Source organism: Cydia amplana, chromosome 24 (genome assembly GCF_948474715.1).
Source record: "Cydia amplana chromosome 24, ilCydAmpl1.1, whole genome shotgun sequence".
In the NCBI taxonomy this organism is placed as follows: Eukaryota; Metazoa; Arthropoda; class Insecta; order Lepidoptera; family Tortricidae; genus Cydia; species Cydia amplana.
The window spans coordinates 7,108,756-7,132,924 of record NC_086092.1 but is presented as its reverse complement, the minus strand read 5'-3'; the positions used below and the strand labels follow the sequence as shown (position 1 = coordinate 7,132,924).

Below are 24,169 nucleotides of genomic sequence, written 5' to 3'. Positions count from 1 at the left end.
AAAGCTGTGTATGTTTGCGTAAAAACGTCTATGATGCATTTTTAGGGACGTGAAAAGTCGATTTTAATCATGTTATATATCGATAAACGCTACACAGCGGAACGGAAAAGCGATTAATTAAAGCTTCAATTTCAAAGATTCAAAGATTTTATTTGTTCAACATAGGTAAGTTACAGGATGTTAAATAAATGTTTCAGTATCACTATGTCGTGCCTATTGGCATACAAATTCAATAAAAATACACAATAATAATTTCTTCGTTTAGAATAAATAAAATTGAAATGCTAATGGATTATGAATATATTATAATATAATAAAATGATTCAATTATTGCGGAACACATATTTTAGTACGTATTTATGTATTGTATTTAAAAATCGGAACTTTCCCTTCGTTCCCTTTCCCTGCTGTGGCGTGACGATAAAATCGTGATCTGATAACCACGATAAAGAGTAAAAGCGTTTTTTGTTCATTTTAGGTATCGGTAAACTTTTCAAGTAAAATTAAAATTGCAAGAAATGTCGATAGTTTATCGATATGACTTTATCGACATTGCCACAGCAAGGTGGTTACATATGTTAATTTGTTGTTAATCGTACATAAAAACAAAGTGGCAACAGTGACAGCTCGCTTAGGGTCCATTGTGATTAAAAAGAAATAAAAAGTAGGCTTTATATAGCTGGTCAACCAAATCTTGTCAGTAAAAAAAGGCGCGAAATCCTTCGCCTGCTTCCCGTGTGCTCCTTATATTCCGTACAAAAACCTTAGAGGATATAACCAAACGGAGACGCCTTGTCTGTAATTTTCTGTACAAAAAGCCCCCTCCACACTCATGCGCGAATCGCGACGCGAAGTCGCGAACGCGAGTATGGTATCAAGATCGCAGATCGAGAAGAAATTTACATTAGATTAGATCTGCGAAATCGATTCCATACTCGCGTTCGCGGCTTCGTGCCGCGATTCATGCACGAGTGAGGTGGAGGCTAAACAGTCTGCCGATTTTTACGGGGGAGGGGCACGTCAAAACGTAATGTAAAAATAGCCATGTCATATAAAATTAGTCCATACATTGTGTATAACCATATTTTCGACAGAGGGGGACGCCTGTTAATGGTTATATCCTCTAAGACAGTGGTTCCTAACCTGGGGGTAATTACCCCCGTAGGGGTAAAACTGGTATTTTACGGGGGTAATAAGCTAACCTAATATAACAATAACATAACAATACAACAAACGTACACGTTTTATTTTTTATTACCATTGGGAGCAGTGGCGTAGCTAGAGGATATGGCGCCCGGGGCAGGCACCAAATTTGCGCCCCCCCCCCCAAACGAAATGAACTAACGAAAGGGTTACTTTTTACTTATTAAAGTTTACTTTTGATTTAGACAAATAAGTGTTTATTTAGTCCATCGGTGGCTAACAAGCTTACGACTCACCTGATGGTAAGCGGTCACCGCATCCTATGGACGTCTACACTCCAGGGGCGGGTAATGTGCGTTGCCGACCATTTTAAAACTTATACACTTCTTTTTGGAGATCTCCTTAGACTTGAAGATTCAATATCGCTTCACAGACTACATACTTTATGATCGCTTGTAAGTTTGGGATCGTAGACTATTCATAGCGCGCCTTTGGACTGATTTGAAGGGACCAAGGTGGCATCTAGGTGCTCCTGCCCAAAGGTGACAGCAGTACTCTTTATATGGGATCTGTCCATGGTCGTACGCAGCATTTTTTAAGGGGTGGGGCAGAAGTAGGGGAGGCTGGGGACGTTGTAACAGAGTACGGTTGAAACAGAGATTCTTAGCTTATGGTCAGAGACCAGGGTGGGACAACTGCCCCACCTTGCCCCACCGTGGATACGTCTATGGATCTGTCTGCCCCAGAGTAAAGTATCGCCTCCCTTTATTGAGCACACCGAGTTTTTTGGATACGAGCGCAGCCTACCCAGCAAGGCGGCTACGAAATTATTGGATCTCACTGATGGAGATGTCAACACCGAGGCTCCCAATACTCCCTGACATGGGATGGGTTGTGCCTTGAAAAATGAGGTTTTCTTAGCGGTAAACGCGCAAAATTGAGCTTTGGTGGGATTGAATTGGACTAAATTCTCCCGATCCCACACCGAAACTCTGGATACCTCAATACCTGACACAGGTTTTTCACGGCATTCTAGTATCACAGAACGAGATGTTGGCACGGCATGTGTTATACAGGTTGGTCCAAACCTTGCCGTCCAAAATTTTTTTTTAGATTCCTCATGCTGTGGGCTATCAGAATATGTATGTTAGCCGACTTTTCGTAGTTTTCGAATTATGATTTTTATTGTTATTACTTTTAACTTTTGTTGAGAAATTCCGGGGTGCAGCAATTATTTATTAACTGATACTTAATAGTCATAATTTGTCAGAGTCGCCGGCCAAAGGAACTGAGGTGGAAAGCTTCCAAATTAGTAATTCATTACAAAAATCCTCTTTTGTTATTTCTACTATTATTTTATGGGGTCACTTCCCCATCGCTATTTCATGTTATCAGTGCAAATACCACGAACAATTATTAGAAGGCGTAAAAGCAACGCAAAGCTTCACCCCGGAATTTCTTAACAAAAGTTCAAAGTTAAACTCGAAAACTACTAAAAATCGGCTAACATACATGGGGTATATTCTGATAACCAACGACGAGCTAGGATTCTAAAAAAAATTTTTTCACGTCAAGGTTTGGACCACCCTGTATACAGGGTGGCTAAAAAATAACTGCATTTCCGTTGCCAGGGAGGTTTTGGTCAGTATAATCACTGACCAATTTTTACTTTGAGACCAACCCCTAAGTCGCGAAAAAAAAAATATGACTGGTTCCTTCATTTTGGCTGGTCCATTTTCTATGGGAGGTATTTGGCCCATTTTGGCGCCCCCCCTTGGACGGCGCCCGGGGCACGTGCCCCCCCCAGCACCCCCCTAGTTACGCCACTGATTGGGAGGAGGGGTAAAATCAGGTTCCCTAGTTAGTCATAGGGGTGACCGGACTGAAAAGGTTAGGAACCACTGCTGTAAGACAAACTGACTTATTATGTTAGGGCCCCAGTCTTGGAGGATATAATCAAACGGAGACGCCATGTCTGTAATTTTCTGTACAAAACAGTCTGCCGATATTTGCGGGGGAGGGGAACGTCAAATGTATGCGTAACGTAAAAATAGCCATGTCAGATAAACGTCAGTCCATACATTGTGTATGACCGTTGGCCGCCTATTTTCGACAGAGGGGAAAGCCTGTTAATGGCTACTCCGTTTAGTTGTATCCTCCAAGGCCCCAGTACACAATGGGCCATCGCCAGCCACTCCAAGGGACGCATTTATGCATTAGAGGGAGCAAGTGATATTGCTATGTCATTCTACCGCATGGCTGCGTCCCTTGGAGTGGCCGGCGATGGCCCATTGTGTACTGGGGCCTTTACGCGTGCGGTGCGATAGTGTGTTATCACATTTAATCCTGCCGAAGACGAGGCAATTTGGCCTATGGTGTTAACCGGTCTAGACGGAAGAATAAAAAAAATATCAATCATTGTCAACTGTCAAGAATGTCAACTTTACTTTTTTAGATGCTTACAGAGTATCCACAATATGGTTTTATGAAGATCACTTTGATGTAAGTATTGTTTAATGAATGAGATGCCGTATTAAGTACGATTCCCGCCGAACGGGCGCAGTCGAAGCGCATTTCACATTTGTACGGCCGCAAGCCGGTCGGCTACTCGCGGACGCGCCAGACGGACTCGATCGCTTCTGCCGTACCCACATAATGTTTAGGCACATTCAAAATGCGCTCCGGCGCTGTCCGACTCTGCCCAGCCGGTGGGAATCGTACATTACTTACTCAAAATCTATGTTTTAAAATTAAATACTTAAGCCATTTATTAGGTTATGCATGTTTTAGCCTTATTTCAATGGACTACTAGTTATCAGAGGTTGGAAAGGGTGAGCTATTTACCTTATAATTTGATATGCCTTACGTCGTATTATAAGGCAAATATAGTTGGTCAAACCAATTTGTCAGTAAATAGGAACAAAAAAACTATACTCATCCTTTTCTGGGTGGACTAAACTAGTACTAGTTTAAGACAAAGATAGTATGATTCTCTCTGTCTATATCTGAAATGAGACAGTCCTTTGACACACTGTAGCACACCCTTGTCGACCTTTGACTACTACATATTTGTTCTTTTCAGTTGCCAAATGACATGGAAAAAAAATTTGGATGGATCCAAATTGCAATTCTTATGTGTTTCTATGTATATTTCGGGAATTTCCAAAACGGCTGTAACAATTTAGATGAAATTTGCTAACCCCCATCGTTTTCTGGGACGAAAAATTGATCTAGCTAAAGACCTCTGGGTAAACGCGCATTTTTGAGATTTATAATTATATTTTTTTTTGATTGGACACTTAATACGATACAACCACTTCTTTAAACCTATCATGGAGGGGCGGATAGGACACAAAAGGGGTAGAGGAAAACCCAGAGGCAGCTATTTAGAACAAGTGCAAGAAATAGTAGAGTTTGTGTCGTATCAAAAAGCCAAAGAGCTGGTGCAAGATAGGGAATGCTGGAAGATACTCCACCGACAAGTGAATAACTCTTAGCAAAGCTCGGTCTCCCAGATATTTAATAATATATTTATTTCTTGTTTCATCAAGGTTGTTGTTGGAATTACTGTGAGCTGTAGACCCCGCGAGCGTAACTTAAAACGGAATAAATGTATGGCTCCGCTATTTTGATAATTCCTAAAACTGAATTGACAAATAAATTCTATTTAATCATGGAGCTGGTTTTTTATTTATAATTTTAGTTATTATTTTTATTGTACAACGTTATTGTAGTTAGTTGTAATTTTTAATTTTAATTTATAATTTTTTGCATAAATTACTTCTTTACTTATTTAATAAATTGATTTAATCATCGAACCTGCTCACAAAATTTCACAAGAATCTGTTGGGAAATGCGACCTGTTGAGGAGAACATCTGGACATACGCAAGCATTTTTGCCCAAGCTGAAATGGAGACCTTAGCTAACGCAATTAGTTTCACTTGTAACAAACTATGAAATAAAATCTTGCATTTCAATTTTAACCTACCTTTTTTTCCGAAATTGTACAAGTAAGTATACATATTTTTGGGCAGAAATTTAGTACCTGTCTAACTTAAATGCTTTTTAACTTGGCAGTGCACATTAAGGAGCAGACAGACGATATGCAGCATTCTGACTGTCAGATGGAGACACAGTGTGCGGATCAAATTAAAGAGGAGTCCTCATGCTCGGATAATGAGGAGTGCAGCACGAGTAAGGCAGTTATGCCGGCCAGCCTGTACACCAATCACAAGCCCTTATGTTCGGACAGTGCAGGTTATGGTGTGAGTGAGGCAGAAAAGCTAACTGATGAGGTAAAGGAGGAGGCCCTGTGTTCAGACGGCATGACTGGCATGAGCGAGTCGGCCATGCTGGCCGGTGTGGATACTGACCATGATGTAAAGGATGAGCTTGTGCTCGGATCAGAGCATGTGAAGGAAGAGCCTTCATTGTCGGAGAGCCTGGAGTATGGAATGAGTGAGGCAGCCATGCTGGCAGACCTGTATGCTGACCATGTTGTAAAAGACGAGTTGGTGCTGGGGCCGGAGCATCCACATCGGCCAGATGTTTCTCTGGTAGTCCTCGGTAAGTTATTCTAAAGTGTCATTCAATAGAACTTGCGAACTATGTAAACAAAACTTACTAGTAATTTGACATTCAGTGTCAATTTTAGTATGGCGGTTTGTTTACATAGTTAGCAATTTCTATTGAATGACATTTTAGATGATGTTATTTGTAAAAATATTAACATTTTTTTAATGAAAAGAGCAGGTTGTTAATAAAATTATTTTAATTAATATGTTTTAAAAAAATATGTATGAAAACTTGGCATGGGTTTTAAATTACTAGACAAAATTACCCATCATACTTCATAATTATGTATGGTAAATCAAGAACTGAATGTGCAAAAGTACCTACTACAATGTACTCATTTGTAATTTTAAAATTTGATTCAGCCAACAAAAATAGACCTACATTACATTACATACTTACATTACAAAAATACCTTAACTAAAAACAATTTAGACAGTAAAATAGTGTTCCTAGCTTGGTCAGTAGGAAGCTGGAAGTCCTGAGAGTATTTTCTATGTATCTTATCTAAGTACAAGTATGTAGTAACTACCCATGCTAGACTAAGATAAATACATAACACAGATACACAACACAGGCCTAATTGAGCGTACTGTAGGTTTATCTAAAAATATCGACATGTCTGTTATCGATGTTACCTTAACGTTATAGATATTTATGTATTACATTTTATAAGAAGATAGCTACCGCGAAATAAATAACACGTTCGATATCATTTTCTCTTTTGATATATTGGTAGTTTTCTACTTTATTGGCACTGTATACTTCAGTTTACGTTTAAGTACTAAATATATGTAATAAAGAAATTATGTATGAAATTATTTCTCGGTAACTTACCTGTAGGTTGCTGTAGCAAGTAGAAAAGTTAAGTACATCTTTTAAAGATTAATCTATGACTTATTGATAACAAATTTATCGATGTTTAATTTTCTCCAACACTCGTTTTTGCCACAATAACTAATATGTCTGCTTTTATTCTGACATTATGACATGACATTATGGTTTTATTCTGAGCAGACTGGGCGCTAGCTGTCACAGACGGTTTCCTGCAGGAGCCTCGGAAGCACACCTCTGCAACGCACCCGGCACTGAAGGACTGCTGCGTAAGGCTCGAGCGCCTCCACCACGAGGCCCCGGCCTTGCACACCATACAAGACACCACTCACACTGACAGCGATCCTGAAGATGAAATGTACACTACAGTTGACTGTGAGAGAGTGCCTGAACCGGTGTGTGATCTTTGTGGCAAGAAGTTTTCTCTAAAGTCTGAGTTATTGAAGCATGTCATGACCCACATTCACACGTCTAGTATGGAGCAAGAAGGCAGCGGGCCTGTTGTCGCTGACTATGGTAAGTTCTTGATCAAATTCAAAAATATATATTGATATTTGACGACTGGTCTGGCCTAGTGAGTAGTGACCCTGCCTGTTGAGCCGCGGTCCTGGGTTCGAATCCTAGTAAGGGCATCTATTTGTGTGATTAACACAGATATTTGTTCCTGAGTCTTGGGTGTTTTCTATGTATTTGTATATTATATAATTATATCGTTGTCTGAGTACCCACAACACAAGCCTTCTTGAGTTTACTGTGGGACTTGGTCAATTTGTGTAAGAATGTCCTATAATATTTATTTATTTATTTATATGAAGTAGATATGAGCGCCGCGCCGGCGCGCCGCCGCCGCCGACAAAATTTTCGCGCCGCCGCCGCCGACGCTGCGCTATCGGCGTGGGATCGGCGTGACCTTGGTAGTTACTACTACTTTCAGAATCAGATAATATATTTTTAATCGAGTTTAGATCATTAACGGCGCCACTTTGAATAGTTTATAGGCATTCAAAAGGTATTTTAGGCCCATATAATTCAAAAATATCGAAGGCAAATGCAAACTTATCTGTCTAGTAACCGCGCTACTCGTCTTGGTGAAACGAAATTATTTAATATCAATTTTAACATCAATATGCTTGTAATAAACATACTGATTTCCTTCCATTTATATTCTGGAACGTTCCACATTACAATTTACAGATTGTATATGACACCGTAAGATTGTGAACCCGTTAGTTTATAATCTAACGTAGGTTAGGTTAGGTTAGATTATAATATCCCTACCGTCAGTTTATAATGTAACTAGCTAGACTATAATATGACGAGTGTTTACAATTTTACGGTGACATATATATACACTAGACATATGTCAATCACAATGAAAAAATTAACTTTGATCAACTCTGGCTAACGCCGCTAACGTGAGACTCGAACCCACATCTTTGGATTACCGATCCAATGCATAACTAATTTTGCCAGCTAACCATCCGTCATTTATCGCGAATTTAACCATTGCAAGCATGGTTAAACGTCTTTAAAAGGTATAAAATGGGGTTAATTTTGAGATATTAAATGTTTCCACGTCCAAATGTCCGGCCGTTGGCTTCGCACGGAAGGGCGTCGGAATCGGGTCTCAATTAAAATTCAAGGCCACTGTTCAAATTTCAAGCTTTGCTCTCTCGCAGCTCAATCTTTGGCCTTGCATCGTTCGCATGGAATTAAGCCGCTATCTGAACCTGCAAGTTTTTGGCCCTGTTTGGAGCTCAACTTTCGGCCTGTTTTAAAATGCTTGAGCATTGGTCCTTATCCGATCTTAGCTCCATTGCAGCTCGGCCTTTGGCGTCGCACGAATGCGCCCGCAGGAAAGCTCCATATCTTTAACACTATGGCTTCAGTCTTTATCGGCCTGCACCCTCGCTCTGCTCTCTTGCAGTTCGGCCTCGCACAGAAGCGCGCCGCAATCGGCGCTCCAGGCGTTCGGCCGTCAGTCAAGCTTACACTTGGCGTTCGATTCTTAGCTGTATGCTTGCCTGCAGCCCATCCTCTGGCCTCGCATTGGGAGGCGTCGAAATCAAGTCTTCGGTGTTACATGGAGCTCGGCGTTGGGCCTCACTTTTTGACATAAATCGGTTTTGTTGGGTCGATATTGGTTAATGACGGAGCGGAGCTCGATTTTCTTTGGACTGCCGACAAGACGTTTCCCTGATACAGTCAATCCGCAATTTTTAACTTAGCACAAAGGATAAGGGCCTCGCTAAGATCTTCCGGCTAGAGCCTTGCCAAGATTAAGACCGCCTCTGATGCCGCGCGATACCGCTTATCCACAGTTTATACGATATAAATTTTTTTCGTACCATTATTCAATAAATTATCCTTGAAAATAAAAAATGCGTTTATTTCATAACTTTCTTACAGCAAAAACATGTTTTTCGGTAAAATTTTGGTTTGAATTCTATTTTCATTAATCGAAGGTGTTTCAAGGCCACGCCGCCGATTCGCCGCCGCCGCCGACCAATTTTGACCGGCGCGCCGCCGCCGGCTAAATGCCTATCGGCGCTCATATCTAATATGAAGTCACTGTAAATTGGCTTGAGGTCTATGTGGCTTATTCCCTCATAAGGGCTATTCCATCGGGTTATTCCCACTAGTTACCACCAAGTTGTTACCAGTGGTAACTACTGGGATTTTTTTTCTGGGATATCAAACGGTGTGTCCAACGCCATCTACACGAGTATAGGCCAAAGGTGTGGCGCCATCTATTCGAGCATAACTTTTTCTTGATTTCCGAGGCACGTTTTTTCCTTAGACTTTACTTATACGGACTTAATTAACCGATGATTTAACAATGTGGTTTCAGTATTTGAAGAAAATCCGTTACAGGAGCGCGTCCTTAGTCGAGACTCTCCGCTCGCGCTCCGAAACGGCTGCGTGCTGCTCGAACACCTCCAACACCACGAGGCGCTCGCCGGCAACGACACAACACATACTGCCGTGTCAGTACCGTGTAACAAGCAGTTTCAGGATGTGCGACTATTAAACAAACATAAAAAAGTTCATACAGGTGAAAAACCGAAACCGATGTGCGAAATATGTAAAAAACAGTTTTCGAAGAACTCCTTAAATATACACAAAGTTACCCACACGGGTATTACGTGTGAAATTTGTAACGAACATTTTAGGCAATGGGAAAAATTTCGAATTCATAAGCGAACTCACACGGGCGGGACGATATATACGTGCGCGCTGTGTAATATGAAGTTTGCAAATGTCTGGAAATTGAATGCGCACAAACGAACACATACAAACGAGCGGCCACACGCATGTGGGATATGTGGAAAGCGGTATACACGAGCTTCTCATTTAACGAGACATAATCGGTATCACACTGGTGAAAAACCGTTCTCCTGCAAGATGTGTGATAAGAAATATTCGGGACAAGATTCTTTGAGCAAACACATACTAAGTCATACTGGAATGAAGCCTTATTCTTGCGAAGTCTGCAAAAAACGGTTCGTGCAAAAGGGCCATTTGAACACACACATATTGAGCCATACTGGAGCGAAGCTTTATTCTTGCGATATCTGCAAAAAACGGTTCACGCGAAAGTTCGATTTGAACACACACATACGAAGCCATACTGGAGTGAAGCCTTATTCTTGCGAAATCTGCAAAAAACGGTTCGCGCAAAAGAGCTATTTGAACATACACATACGAAGGCATACGAAGCCTTATTCTTGCGAAATCTGCAAAAAACGGTTCGCACAAAAGAGCAGTTTGAACACACACATATTAAGCCATACTGGAGCGAAGCCTTACTCTTGCGAAATCTGCAAAAAACGGTTCGTGCAAAAGGACAGTTTGAACACACACATATTAAGCCATACTGGAGCGAAGCCTTATTCTTGCGAAATCTGCAAAAAACGGTTCGCACAAAAGAGCTATTTGAACAGACACGTAAAAAGCCATACTGGAGTAAAGCCTTACTCTTGCGAAATCTGCAAAAAACGGTTCGCTCACAAGGGCAGTTTAAAAACACACATACTAATCCATACTGGAGCGAAGCCTTATTCTTGCGAAATCTGCAAAAAACGGTTCGCACAAAAAGGCAATTTCAACACACACATATTAAGCCATACTGGAGCGAAGCCTTACTCTTGCGAAATCTGCAAAAAACGGTTCGTGCAAAAGGACAGTTTGAACACACACATATTAAGCCATACTGGAGCGAAGCCTTATTCTTGCGAAATCTGCAAAAAACGGTTCGCACAAAAGAGCTATTTGAACAGACACGTAAAAAGCCATACTGGAGTAAAGCCTTACTCTTGCGACATCTGCAAAAATCGGTTCGCTCACAAGGGCAGTTTAAAAACACACATACTAATCCATACTGGAGCGAAGCCTTATTCTTGCGAAATCTGCAAAAAACGGTTCGCACAAAAAGGCAATTTCAACACACACATATTAAGCCATACTGGAGCGAAGCTTTATTCTTGCGATATCTGCAAAAAATGGTTCGCGCACAAGGATAGTTTAAAAACACACATACTAAGCCATACTGGAGCAGAGCCTTATTCTTGCTTAAGATCAGATATTTTAAAAATTTAAAAAACCATGAAGTGCGATGTGCGTTAAATGAACTTTTAGCACTCGACACGTTTAGAGAGTACATTTAAAATAAATAGGGAGTATTACAGTAGTGACTTAAGTATACCATAGAGTAACTTATACATACTATACCTTAAACTGTTTTTTGACAAGTTTTCACAGGCAATCAAATAATAATAAATAAGTAAGCACATAGATATAATACATATAAACATAAACATATATAAATACATAATTATAATAAATATTTTAGATTTAAGCTAGTTTTTAATTTCTTTTAGTAATACACTGTATATATCTTGTTTGTAAATAAATGATTATTAAAAAGTCATAAATATTATTAGAAATTAAGACTAGGGAATAAGTCCCCGCTCTACCTAGTTAATAAAATCTTAAATATTAAAGATTGTAACTAGGTTTTAGAAATTGTAATTCTATTATTATTTGAAATAAACAGATTTCACAAAAAAAATATATGAAATTGATACATCAAGGCGGTTTGTATACAAAGGGTCTACCGGGAAACGCGAAATCGAAACTCTACCTGCCTCTTTATCACTCGAATATGCAAGAGTGATAGAGAGGTTAGATAACAAAATTTCGACTCTCTTCGTTTGCGGTAGACCCTTAGATTGTGATTTATTGTGGGAGTGACGCCACCTACGCAGAGTTTCGCGAAATGTTCCCTATTCTCTACGAGATTAAAGTATGTCGTATGGAACAGGGATCGGAACCGGTTTTTAGCAAAAACTTCGAAATAACCATATTTTTCGAATTATTATGTACTCGAAATGTAGGACTCAGTTGTGTGTTTAGATAACGACTTCGTATTATTAGATTGCCCAATTAGAAATGAAATAATTAGCAAAGAACGAAAAAATACCGTTTTCGTTCCCATACAAAAAATACCGGTATCCGATCCCTGGTATGGAATATCATTAATTATGTTTAAAAAAGTTTGTTCGCAAAGACCCCTGTTTGGGTGAAGGCCTTCTCCAGTTGTCGCCAAGTGTTTCTATCCTTGGCCTTCTGCGGCCAGTCCTTGCCAGCTGTAGCCACTATTTCATCGGTCCACCTTTCTTTCGGCTTCCGGTGGGACCACGCCAGTGTGGTTATTTTCAACTTTAACTTCAAATATACCTACTTTATTCATGTAGGCCTAGCATGTAGCAACAATCACTTATAAATAGTAGCTACTTATTACATAAAAATAAATAAAATAAAAAAGCCTTTTAATTCCTTATTTGAAGTACATAATTTTGCATGCATTTATTATTAGTTATTTTATCAACAGTTAAATTATCACTTAGGTATATCATTTGTTAATATAATGAAAATTAAATTAAAAATTTATTTACTATTATCTATTAATCTAAATTATGTAAGGACCCCTCTTAGGGTGAAGGCCTCCTCCAGTTGTCTCTGTCTTGCGCCTCATGTCTCCACCTGTCTCCGCCTATCTGTCTGATCTCGTCAACCCATCGTTCTGTCGGTTTGCCCGACCTTCGCTGGCCTTCAGGGCCTTTCCAGAAGGTGGCTTTATTTGTCCACTTAGTCCTGTCCATTTGAGCCACATGGCCGGCCCATTTCCATTTAAGCTTTTGTGCATGTTCTAAAGCATCTATTACCTTTGTGTTGTTTCGTATGGTAGAGTTTCTGACCTTGTCTTTTAATTTTAAACCCGACATGCTTCTCTCTAAACTTCTTTGGCATACCTGTATTTTATTTCTTGCTGTATTGTTGAGCACCCAAGTTTGACATCCATACGTTAGGCAAGGCAAAAGACAAGAATCCGCAACCTTCTTTTTCAGGGGCATCGGGATCAATCGGGATGTTAGATTTGAAGATTTCTTTGTGGCCTTTTTACAATTTAAATTTTACTTGAAAGGATTTAAACTACCTAAAATGAACAGATCTTGGAGGATACAACTAAATTATATCCTCCAAGGAACAGATAACCATTATAACATAACTCTATATACAGTGTGTAAATCCAAAACGGGCGATATATTAAACCAGATATAGAATGTATCCTTGTAAACTTTAATTTAGAATTTTTTTAAGTTATTCTTTATTATGACCCCGTTATAATTATTTGAATTATTGTCTAAAGGAGGCATGGAACGCCAAATATATAAAAGTTACATTAAAACAAAATAAAATAGGTTTTTCGCAATAATTGAGTTTATTATTATTTTATAAAATATTAATTATCCATTAGCATTTCTAGCACAGACATAGAATCCGCGCTCGCGCTAGAAAAAGTGGCGTAGTCTTCCAGTGTGATCCGGCCTCCGCTACTGGAGGGCTTGTAATCACTTTATTTAGTATATGAGATCTATTTCACTTTGTAAGTTTGTACCCCATAATATTTTGACACCGTACAAATAACGTCACCATTATTTAGCGTATTTTTCGTCAGTGTTAGATTCCGTGTCAGTATGAGTTTTGTCTTGGCGCTTGCTGGCGAGCGCCTCGACGTGTGGAAGGTATTTTAGTCTTACGTATGGCCCGGCAAAAAAGAGTAGAAATTAAAAAGTGGCAATACTGTAGTGTCGTCCCTTTCAAATCAATCAGAAAAACGCATAGTTGTTGCCGTTTTGGTGGTTACAAAGCTGTGTATGTTTTTGCGTAAAAACGTCTATGATGCATTTTTAGGGACGTGAAAAGTCGATTTTAATCATGTTATATATCGATAAACGCTACACAGCGGAACGGAAAAGCGATTAATTAAAGCTTCAATTTCTTCGTTTAAAATAAATAAAATTGAAATGCTAATGGATTATGAATATATTATAATATAATAAAATGATTCAATTATTGCGGAACACATATTTTAGTACGTATTTATGTATTGTATTTAAAAATCGGAACTTTCCCTTCGTTCCCTTTCCCTGCTGTGGCGTGACGATAAAATCGTGATCTGATAACCACGATAAAGAGTAAAAGCGTTTTTTGTTCATTTTAGGTATCGGTAAACTTTTCAAGTAAAATTAAAATTGCAAGAAATGTCGATAGTTTATCGATATGACTTTATCGACATTGCCACAGCAAGGTGGTTACATATGTTAATTTGTTGTTAATCGTACATAAAAACAAAGTGGCAACAGTGACAGCTCGCTTAGGGTCCATTGTGATTAAAAAGAAATAAAAAGTAGGCTTTATATAGCTGGTCAACCAAATCTTGTCAGTAAAAAAAGGCGCGAAATCCTTCGCCTGCTTCCCGTGTGCTCCTTATATTCCGTACAAAAACCTTAGAGGATATAACCAAACGGAGACGCCTTGTCTGTAATTTTCTGTACAAAAAGCCCCCTCCACACTCATGCGCGAATCGCGACGCGAAGTCGCGAACGCGAGTATGGTATCAAGATCGCAGATCGAGAAGAAATTTACATTAGATTAGATCTGCGAAATCGATTCCATACTCGCGTTCGCGGCTTCGTGCCGCGATTCATGCACGAGTGAGGTGGAGGCTAAACAGTCTGCCGATTTTTACGGGGGAGGGGCACGTCAAAACGTAATGTAAAAATAGCCATGTCATATAAAATTAGTCCATACATTGTGTATAACCATATTTTCGACAGAGGGGGACGCCTGTTAATGGTTATATCCTCTAAGACAGTGGTTCCTAACCTGGGGGTAATTACCCCCGTAGGGGTAAAACTGGTATTTTACGGGGGTAATAAGCTAACCTAATATAACAATAACATAACAATACAACAAACGTACACGTTTTATTTTTTATTACCATTGGGAGGAGGGGTAAAATCAGGTTCCCTAGTTAGTCATAGGGGTGACCGGACTGAAAAGGTTAGGAACCACTGCTGTAAGACAAACTGACTTATTATGTTAGGGCCCCAGTCTTGGAGGATATAATCAAACGGAGACGCCATGTCTGTAATTTTCTGTACAAAACAGTCTGCCGATATTTGCGGGGGAGGGGAACGTCAAATGTATGCGTAACGTAAAAATAGCCATGTCAGATAAACGTCAGTCCATACATTGTGTATGACCGTTGGCCGCCTATTTTCGACAGAGGGGAAAGCCTGTTAATGGCTACTCCGTTTAGTTGTATCCTCCAAGGCCCCAGTACACAATGGGCCATCGCCAGCCACTCCAAGGGACGCATTTATGCATTAGAGGGAGCAAGTGATATTGCTATGTCATTCTACCGCATGGCTGCGTCCCTTGGAGTGGCCGGCGATGGCCCATTGTGTACTGGGGCCTTTACGCGTGCGGTGCGATAGTGTGTTATCACATTTAATCCTGCCGAAGACGAGGCAATTTGGCCTATGGTGTTAACCGGTCTAGACAGAATAAAAAAAATATCAATCATTGTCAACTGTCAAGAATGTCAACTTTACTTTTTTAGATGCTTACAGAGTATCCACAATATGGTTTTATGAAGATCACTTTGATGTAAGTATTGTTTAATGAATGAGATGCCGTATTAAGTACGATTCCCGCCGAACGGGCGCAGTCGAAGCGCATTTCACATTTGTACGGCCGCAAGCCGGTCGGCTACTCGCGGACGCGCCAGACGGACTCGATCGCTTCTGCCTTACCCACATAATGTTTAGGCACATTCAAAATGCGCTCCGGCGCTGTCCGACTCTGCCCAGCCGGTGGGAATCGTACATTACTTACTCAAAATCTATGTTTTAAAATTAAATACTTAAGCCATTTATTAGGTTATGCATGTTTTAGCCTTATTTCAATGGACTACTAGTTATCAGAGGTTGGAAAGGGTGAGCTATTTACCTTATAATTTGATATGCCTTACGTCGTATTATAAGGCAAATATAGTTGGTCAAACCAATTTGTCAGTAAATAGGAACAAAAAAACTATACTCATCCTTTTCTGGGTGGACTAAACTAGTACTAGTTTAAGACAAAGATAGTATGATTCTCTCTGTCTATATCTGAAATGAGACAGTCCTTTGACACACTGTAGCACACCCTTGTCGACCTTTGACTACTACATATTTGTTCTTTTCAGTTGCCAAATGACATGGAAAAAAAATTTGGATGGATCCAAATTGCAATTCTTATGTGTTTCTATGTATATTTCGGGAATTTCCAAAACGGCTGTAACAATTTAGATGAAATTTGCTAACCCCCATCGTTTTCTGGGACGAAAAATTGATCTAGCTAAAGACCTCTGGGTAAACGCGCATTTTTGAGATTTATAATTATATTTTTTTTTGATTGGACACTTAATACGATACAATCACTTCTTTAAACCTATCATGGAGGGGCGGATAGGACACAAAAGGGGTAGAGGAAAACCCAGAGGCAGCTTTTTAGAACAAGTGCAAGAAATAGTAGAGTTTGTGTCGTATCAAAAAGCCAAAGAGCTGGTGCAAGATAGGGAATGCTGGAAGATACTCCACCGACAAGTGAATAACTCTTAGCAAAGCTCGGTCTCCCAGATATTTAATAATATATTTATTTCTTGTTTCATCAAGGTTGTTGTTGGAATTACTGTGAGCTGTAGACCCCGCGAGCGTAACTTAAAACGGAATAAATGTATGGCTCCGCTATTTTGATAATTCCTAAAACTGAATTGACAAATAAATTCTATTTAATCATGGAGCTGGTTTTTTATTTATAATTTTAGTTATTATTTTTATTGTACAACGTTATTGTAGTTAGTTGTAATTTTTAATTTTAATTTATAATTTTTTGCATAAATTACTTCTTTACTTATTTAATAAATTGATTTAATCATCGAACCTGCTCACAAAATTTCACAAGAATCTGTTGAGAAATGCGACCTGTTGAGGAGAACATCTGGACATACGCAAGCATTTTTGCCCAAGCTGAAATGGAGACCTTAGCTAACGCAATTAGTTTCACTTGTAACAAACTATGAAATAAAATCTTGCATTTCAATTTTAACCTACCTTTTTTTCCGAAATTGTACAAGTAAGTATACATATTTTTGGGCAGAAATTTAGTACCTGTCTAACTTAAATGCTTTTTAACTTGGCAGTGCACATTAAGGAGCAGACAGACGATATGCAGCATTCTGACTGTCAGATGGAGACACAGTGTGCGGATCAAATTAAAGAGGAGTCCTCATGCTCGGATAATGAGGAGTGCAGCACGAGTAAGGCAGTTATGCCGGCCAGCCTGTACACCAATCACAAACCCTTATGTTCGGACACTGCAGGTTATGGTGTGAGTGAGGCAGAAAAGCTAACTGATGAGGTAAAGGAGGAGGCCCTGTGTTCAGACGGCATGACTGGCCTGAGCGAGTCGGCCATGCTGGCCGGTGTGGATACTGACCATGATGTAAAGGATGAGCTTGTACTCGGATCAGAGCATGTGAAGGAAGAGCCTTCATTGTCGGAGAGGAATGGCCTGGAGTATGAAATGAGTGAGGCAGCCATGCTGGCAGACCTGTATGCTGACCATGTCGTAAAGGACGAGTTGGTGCTGGGGCCGGAGCATCCACATCGGCCAGATGTTTCTCTGGTAGTCCTCGGTAAGTTATTCTAGATGATGTTATTTGTAAAAATATTAACATTTTTTTAATGAAAAGAGCAGGTTGTTACTGAAATTATTTTAATTAATATGTTTAAAAAAAATATGTATGAAAACTTGGAATCAGTTTTAAATTACTAGACAAAATTACCCACCATACCATACTTCATAATTATGTATGGTAAATCAAGAACTGAATGTGCAAAAGTACCTACGGTAACATACAATGTACTCATTTGTAATTTTAAAATTTTGATTCAGCCAACTAAAATAGACCTACATTACATTACATACTCGTACTTACATTACAAAAATACCTTAACTAAAAACAATTTAGACAGTAAAATAGTGTTCCTAGCTTAGTCAGTAGGAAGTTGGAAGTCCTGAGAGTATTTTCTATGTATCTTATCTAAGTACAAGTATGTAGTAACTACCCATGCTAGACTAAGATAAATACATAACACAGATACACAACACAGGCCTAATTGAGCGTACTGTAGGTTTATCTAAAAATATCGACATGTCTGTTATCGATGTTACCTTAACGTTATAGATATTTATGTATTACATTTTATAAGAAGATAGCTACCGCGAAATAAATAACACGTTCGATATCATTTTCTCCTTTGATATATTGGTAGTTTTCTATTTTATTGGTACTGTATACTACAGTTTACGTTTTAGTTTTTAAGTACTAAATATATGTAATAAAGAAATTATGTACCTATGAAATTATTTCTCGGTAACTTACCTACAGCAAGTAAAAAAGTTAAGTACATCTTTTAAAGATTAATCTATGAGTTCTATGACTTATCGATAACAGATTTATCGATGTTTAATTTTCTCCAACTCCAACACTCGTTTTTGCCACAATAACTACTATGTCTGCTCATGACATTATGGTTTTATTCTGAGCAGACTGGGCGCTAGCTGTCACAGACGGTTTCCTGCAGGAGCCTCGGAAGCACACCTCTGCAACGCACCCGGCACTGAAGGACTGCTGTGTAAGGCTCGAGCGCCTCCACCACGAGGCCCCGGCCTTGCACACCATACAAGACACCACTCACACTGACAGCGATCCTGAAGATGAAATGTACACTACAGTTGACTGTGAGAGAGTGCCTGAATCGGTGTGTGATCTTTGTGGCAAGAAGTTTTCTCTAAAGTCTGAGTTATTGAAGCATGTCATGACCCACATTCACACGTCTAGTGTGGAGCAAGAAGGCAGCGGGCCTGTTGTCGCTGACTATGGTAAGTTCTTGATCAAATTCAAAAATATATATTGATATTTGACGACTGGTCTGGCCTAGTGAGTAGTGACCCTGCCTGTTGAGCCGCGGTCCTGGGTTCGAATCCTAGTAAGGGCATCTATTTGTGTGATTAACACAGATATTTGTTCCTGAGTCTTGGGTGTTTTCTATGTATTTGTATATTATATAATTATATCGTTGTCTGAGTACCCACAACACAAGCCTTCTTGAGTTTACTGTGGGACTTGGTCAATTTGTGTAAGAATGTCCTATAATATTTATTTATTTATTTATATGAAGTCACTGTAAATTGGCTTGAGGTCAATGTGGCTTATTCCCTCATAAGGGCTATTCCATCGGGTTATTCCCACTAGTTACCACCAAGTTGTTACCAGTGGTAACTACTGGGATTTTTTTTCTGGGATATCAAACGGTGTGTCCAACGCCATCTACACGAGTATAGGCCAAAGGTGTGGCGCCATCTATTCGAGCATAACTTTTTCTTGATTTCCGAGGCACGTTTTTTCCTTAGACTTTACTTATACGGACTTAATTAACCGATGATTTAACAATGTGGTTTCAGTATTTGAAGAAAATCCGTTACAGGAGCGCGTCCTTAGTCGAGACTCTCCGCTCGCGCTCCGAGACGGCTGCGTGCTGCTCGAACACCTCCAACACCACGAGGCGCTCGCCGGCAACGACACAACACATACTGCCGTGTCAGTACCGTGTAACAAGCAGTTTCAGGATGTGCGACTATTAAACAAACATAAAAAAGTTCATACAGGTGAAAAACCGAAACCGATGTGCGAAATATGTAAAAAACAGTTTTCGAAGAACTCCTTAAATATACACAAAGTTACCCACACGGGTATTACGTGTGAAATTTGTAACGAACATTTTAGGCAATGGGAAAAATTTCGAATTCATAAGCGAACTCACACGGGCGGGACGATATATACGTGCGCGCTGTGTAATATGAAGTTTGCAAATGTCTGGAAATTGAATGCGCACAAACGAACACATACAAACGAGCGGCCACACGCATGTGGGATATGTGGAAAGCGGTATACACGAGCTTCTCATTTAACGAGACATAATCGGTATCACACTGGTGAAAAACCGTTCTCCTGCAAGATGTGTGATAAGAAATATTCGGGACAAGATTCTTTGAGCAAACACATACTAAGTCATACTGGAATGAAGCCTTATTCTTGCGAAGTCTGCAAAAAACGGTTCGTGCAAAAGGGCCATTTGAACACACACATATTGAGCCATACTGGAGCGAAGCTTTATTCTTGCGATATCTGCAAAAAACGGTTCACGCGAAAGTTCGATTTGAACACACACATACGAAGCCATACTGGAGTGAAGCCTTATTCTTGCGAAATCTGCAAAAAACGGTTCGCGCAAAAGAGCTATTTGAACATACACATACGAAGGCATACGAAGCCTTATTCTTGCGAAATCTGCAAAAAACGGTTCGCACAAAAGAGCAGTTTGAACACACACATATTAAGCCATACTGGAGCGAAGCCTTACTCTTGCGAAATCTGCAAAAAACGGTTCGTGCAAAAGGACAGTTTGAACACACACATATTAAGCCATACTGGAGCGAAGCCTTATTCTTGCGAAATCTGCAAAAAACGGTTCGCACAAAAGAGCTATTTGAACAGACACGTAAAAAGCCATACTGGAGTAAAGCCTTACTCTTGCGAAATCTGCAAAAAACGGTTCGCTCACAAGGGCAGTTTAAAAACACACATACTAATCCATACTGGAGCGAAGCCTTATTCTTGCGAAATCTGCAAAAAACGGTTCGCACAAAAAGGCAATTTCAACACACACATATTAAGCCATACTGGAGCGAAGCCTTATTCTTGCGAAATCTGCAAAAAACGGTTCGTGCAAAAGAGCAGTTTGAACAGACACATACGAAGCCATACTGGAGGGAAGCCTTACTCTTGCGATATCTGCAAAAAACGGTTCGCGCGAAAGTCCAATTTGAACACACACATATTAAGCCATACTGGAGCGAAGCCTTATTCTTGCTTAAAATCAGATATTTTAAGAATTTAAAAAACCATAATATGCGAGGTACGTTAAATGAACTTTTAGCACTAGACACGGTTAGAGTACATTTAATAGTATTTTATGCAACCGTTGTTTAAGAGAGGTCAAAAAAGGCGAGTGGCGTGAGTACGTACGTAGTGAGTTTCGGCTTCGCCTCAAATTGTTAATAAAGACGCCACGAGTATTTTTTGACTCAGTTAAACAACGTTGCATACAATACTTTTTCTACGACCAAGCACTTACTTTTAAATAAAATTGTAAATTTAATCTTAATTTTTAAAGGGGTTTTGTCACACAGTGACTATGTCACCCCTGTAAAATTGTAAATTTAACAAATATCTTTAATTCAAGAAGTAGCATAAATGGAGGGTACGGACGGGAAAAGAATGAATGAATGAATGGAATTAAAAAAGCAATACCTATTTACTGACAAGATTTGGTTGACCCAGTATAGTTTATTTAGTTTGTATTTTTAAGTACTTACGTACCTGTCTTAAGTTATATTGCTTAAAAAAAAAAAACTGAAATTGAATTTTATGTATATGCACGTAGGTCTATGTTGCTCTGTGGTCTGTGACCGATTAATCGGTCTTTGGCGTTGAATCTACGGTGCGGATACATAGGTCATTGGCGTCCAAAAGGTTAAACTGAAAATGTCGATAGGATATTGTTCCGAGGTCGTTAAAAAACACTACATATGCGAAAAAACATAACCTTTATTATTCTCAGAAAATTTCGAAAATACATGCAAAAATCTATACAAAATAGAATACGGTGATAATTACATAAACTACCAATATAGACTTTTATGTTTAGGTTAGGTCATGAAACTTTTAGGATATATCTAAGCGTATATGTAACGTTATCTATGAAAAGGGACCTTATTGTCGATGGCGCTTACGCCATTATTAACGATGCTCCGATATAAATACAACGCCGCGCGACGCTGTGTGGCGTAAGCGCCATCGATAATAAGGTCCCTTTTCATAGATAATGCCCCATATTTACCTTGGGAACGTGTGGCCTTGGCTGTGAAAACACCAAACTTCTCAGTTAAGATAGAAAACCTGCCAAGTGCGAGTCGGACTCGTATTTGGCCGGTATTTCTGTTGCCGATAAACAAAAAATACAAAAACAAGAATAAAATAAATATTTAACTGGGGCTCCCATACAACAAACGTGATTTTTTTGTTTAATGGTACGGAACCTTTCGTGCGCGAGTCCGACTCGCACTTGGCCGGTTCTTTTCACTAGTTAACGGCACTAGGTCGTGTTTCATCATCAATCTATCTCTCGTGTGTCCTTATATGTACGGCTAAGTGATATTTCCGATGAAACGCCTTTTTGCACGTATCGCACGAAAACGACTTCTCTCTCGTGTGTACAATCATATGACTCGTTAAAGCATGCCGCTGTGCAAAACATTTTTGGCATATTTCACAACAGTAAGGCTTTACAATGTGGATCCGTTTGTGTATATTTAAGTAAGTAGATGTCTTAAATGCCCTCTTACATATTTCGCACGAGAACGGTTTTATCCCAATATGTGTCTTTATATGTTGTTTTAAAGTGTCCAATAGCAAAAAGCGTTTGTCACATATTTCACAGAGATGTATTTTCACACCTATGTGAGTAAGTTCATGTTTCTTTAAAGTACTCAAGTGCATGAACGCTTTTGAACAAATTACACAAATGTAACGTTTTACACCCTCGTGAAGGCGTCTATGTAAGATTAAACCAGAAGATTGCGAAAACTGCTTTTTACATATTTGACACGTATAGGGTTTTACTCCCGTGTGTATTTTTTTATGAATTTTTAAAGCGTGTAATAGTGAAAACTGCTTTTTACAGATTTCACAAGCGTAAGGTTTCTCACCCGTGTGAACTAGCTGATGTCTACTTAATGTGGTCTTTAGAGAAAACTTCTTATTGCATATTTCACACTTGTATTTACGTTCTCCTATATGAGTTAGTCTATGTTTCTTAAAATTGTCCAACCCTATAAACTGCTTTCCACAAATTTCGCAAGAGTATGATTTCCTGACAGTGTGAATTAATCGTTTATGTTGCTTTAAAGCATTTGAATGCTTGTACTTCTTTTGACATATATCACACGTTTTTTCGTCAATATGGTGTACCATTCGTATATGAGGCTTAATGTAGTCTGCTCTCGCAAACGATTTTTTACATATTTTACAAGAGTATGGTTTCACTCCTTTGTGTGCTAATTCATGTCTGTACATAGAACGTTTACATTTAAAAACTTTGTTGCAATATTCGCAGACATAGGCCTTCTTACTTGTACTGCGTTTGAGGTTTAATTCTGGTTTGGTATTTGGTAATATCTGAACCTTCCGTAGATGCACCCTACTATGACTATTTAGGCCTTTTTCATTTTGAAATGTTTCACCGCATGTGTCGCACGCGTATGTGTGTGTGCTAGTAAGCTGGATAGCGTCAGAGTGCATTTCCTGCCGTGGTACACTATCCTGTCGTGATACAGTTTCCTGTCGTGATACAGTTTCCTGTTGTGATACAGTTTCCTGTCGTGGTACACTATCTTGTCGTGATACAATTTCCTGTTGGCTTGATTCTATATAAAGCTCGCGATGTATCGTGACACAGCGCTCGAGCCTCACCCAGCAGTCACGCATAGAAGGCTTCAATTTCTCTGGAAAGACGAAAGGAGCATGAATATTTCCCATGGGCAGTAAGTACTTCACCTATCTAAGTACTACATACACAACAAACTATAAATAATTGTTTTTAAAAGTTAAGGTGTTAAAATCCGGCTTCATACTAGTAACCGTCAGATTTTTTTAAAATGTAAACTTTTAATCTCATACAGTACACCTAGTTATGTTAATAATTTCATTAAAATCTATCTTATACTTTTTGAGAAAAATAGATGTGACATAGGGTCCTATAAGGGTTCCTTTTTTCTAAGCTACGGAACCTTAAAAAAACCAGACTCACCACAGTCCGAGGCGCTGTTTTTCTCTTGCCCCTTCCTTGTTGGCATATGTATGTGTCTCAGGACATGTCTCATCAAATCTGATTTCAGACCAAACGCCTCACCACAAAGACTACATATAGATTCCCTTTTGCCTCTCTCTTGAGTAAGGTTTTGTTTAACCTCTGGGGTCTTGGCAGTGTAAGAGTGCTTGGTCGCTTGGTTGTCGGTGAACGCCTGGTGTTGTTGGCGTTG

General features: G+C 39.3%; 2 protein-coding genes across 2 annotated transcripts in view; both read left to right on the top strand.

The window, feature by feature from the left end:
* LOC134659241 (androgen-dependent TFPI-regulating protein-like) overlaps positions 1-24,169 on the top strand; it is a 516,400-nt gene that overhangs the window by 438,373 nt on the left and 53,858 nt on the right. The window lies entirely within an intron of this gene.
* On the top strand, positions 5,193-22,827 carry LOC134659057 (zinc finger protein 112-like). Its single transcript, XM_063514663.1, has 7 exons — positions 5,193-5,710; positions 6,734-7,066; positions 9,402-10,316; positions 17,145-17,639; positions 18,557-18,889; positions 19,472-19,611; positions 22,813-22,827. Exons 1-7 carry the CDS (start codon positions 5,203-5,205, stop codon positions 22,825-22,827), a joined length of 2,739 nt encoding a protein of 912 aa, XP_063370733.1. The 5' UTR covers positions 5,193-5,202.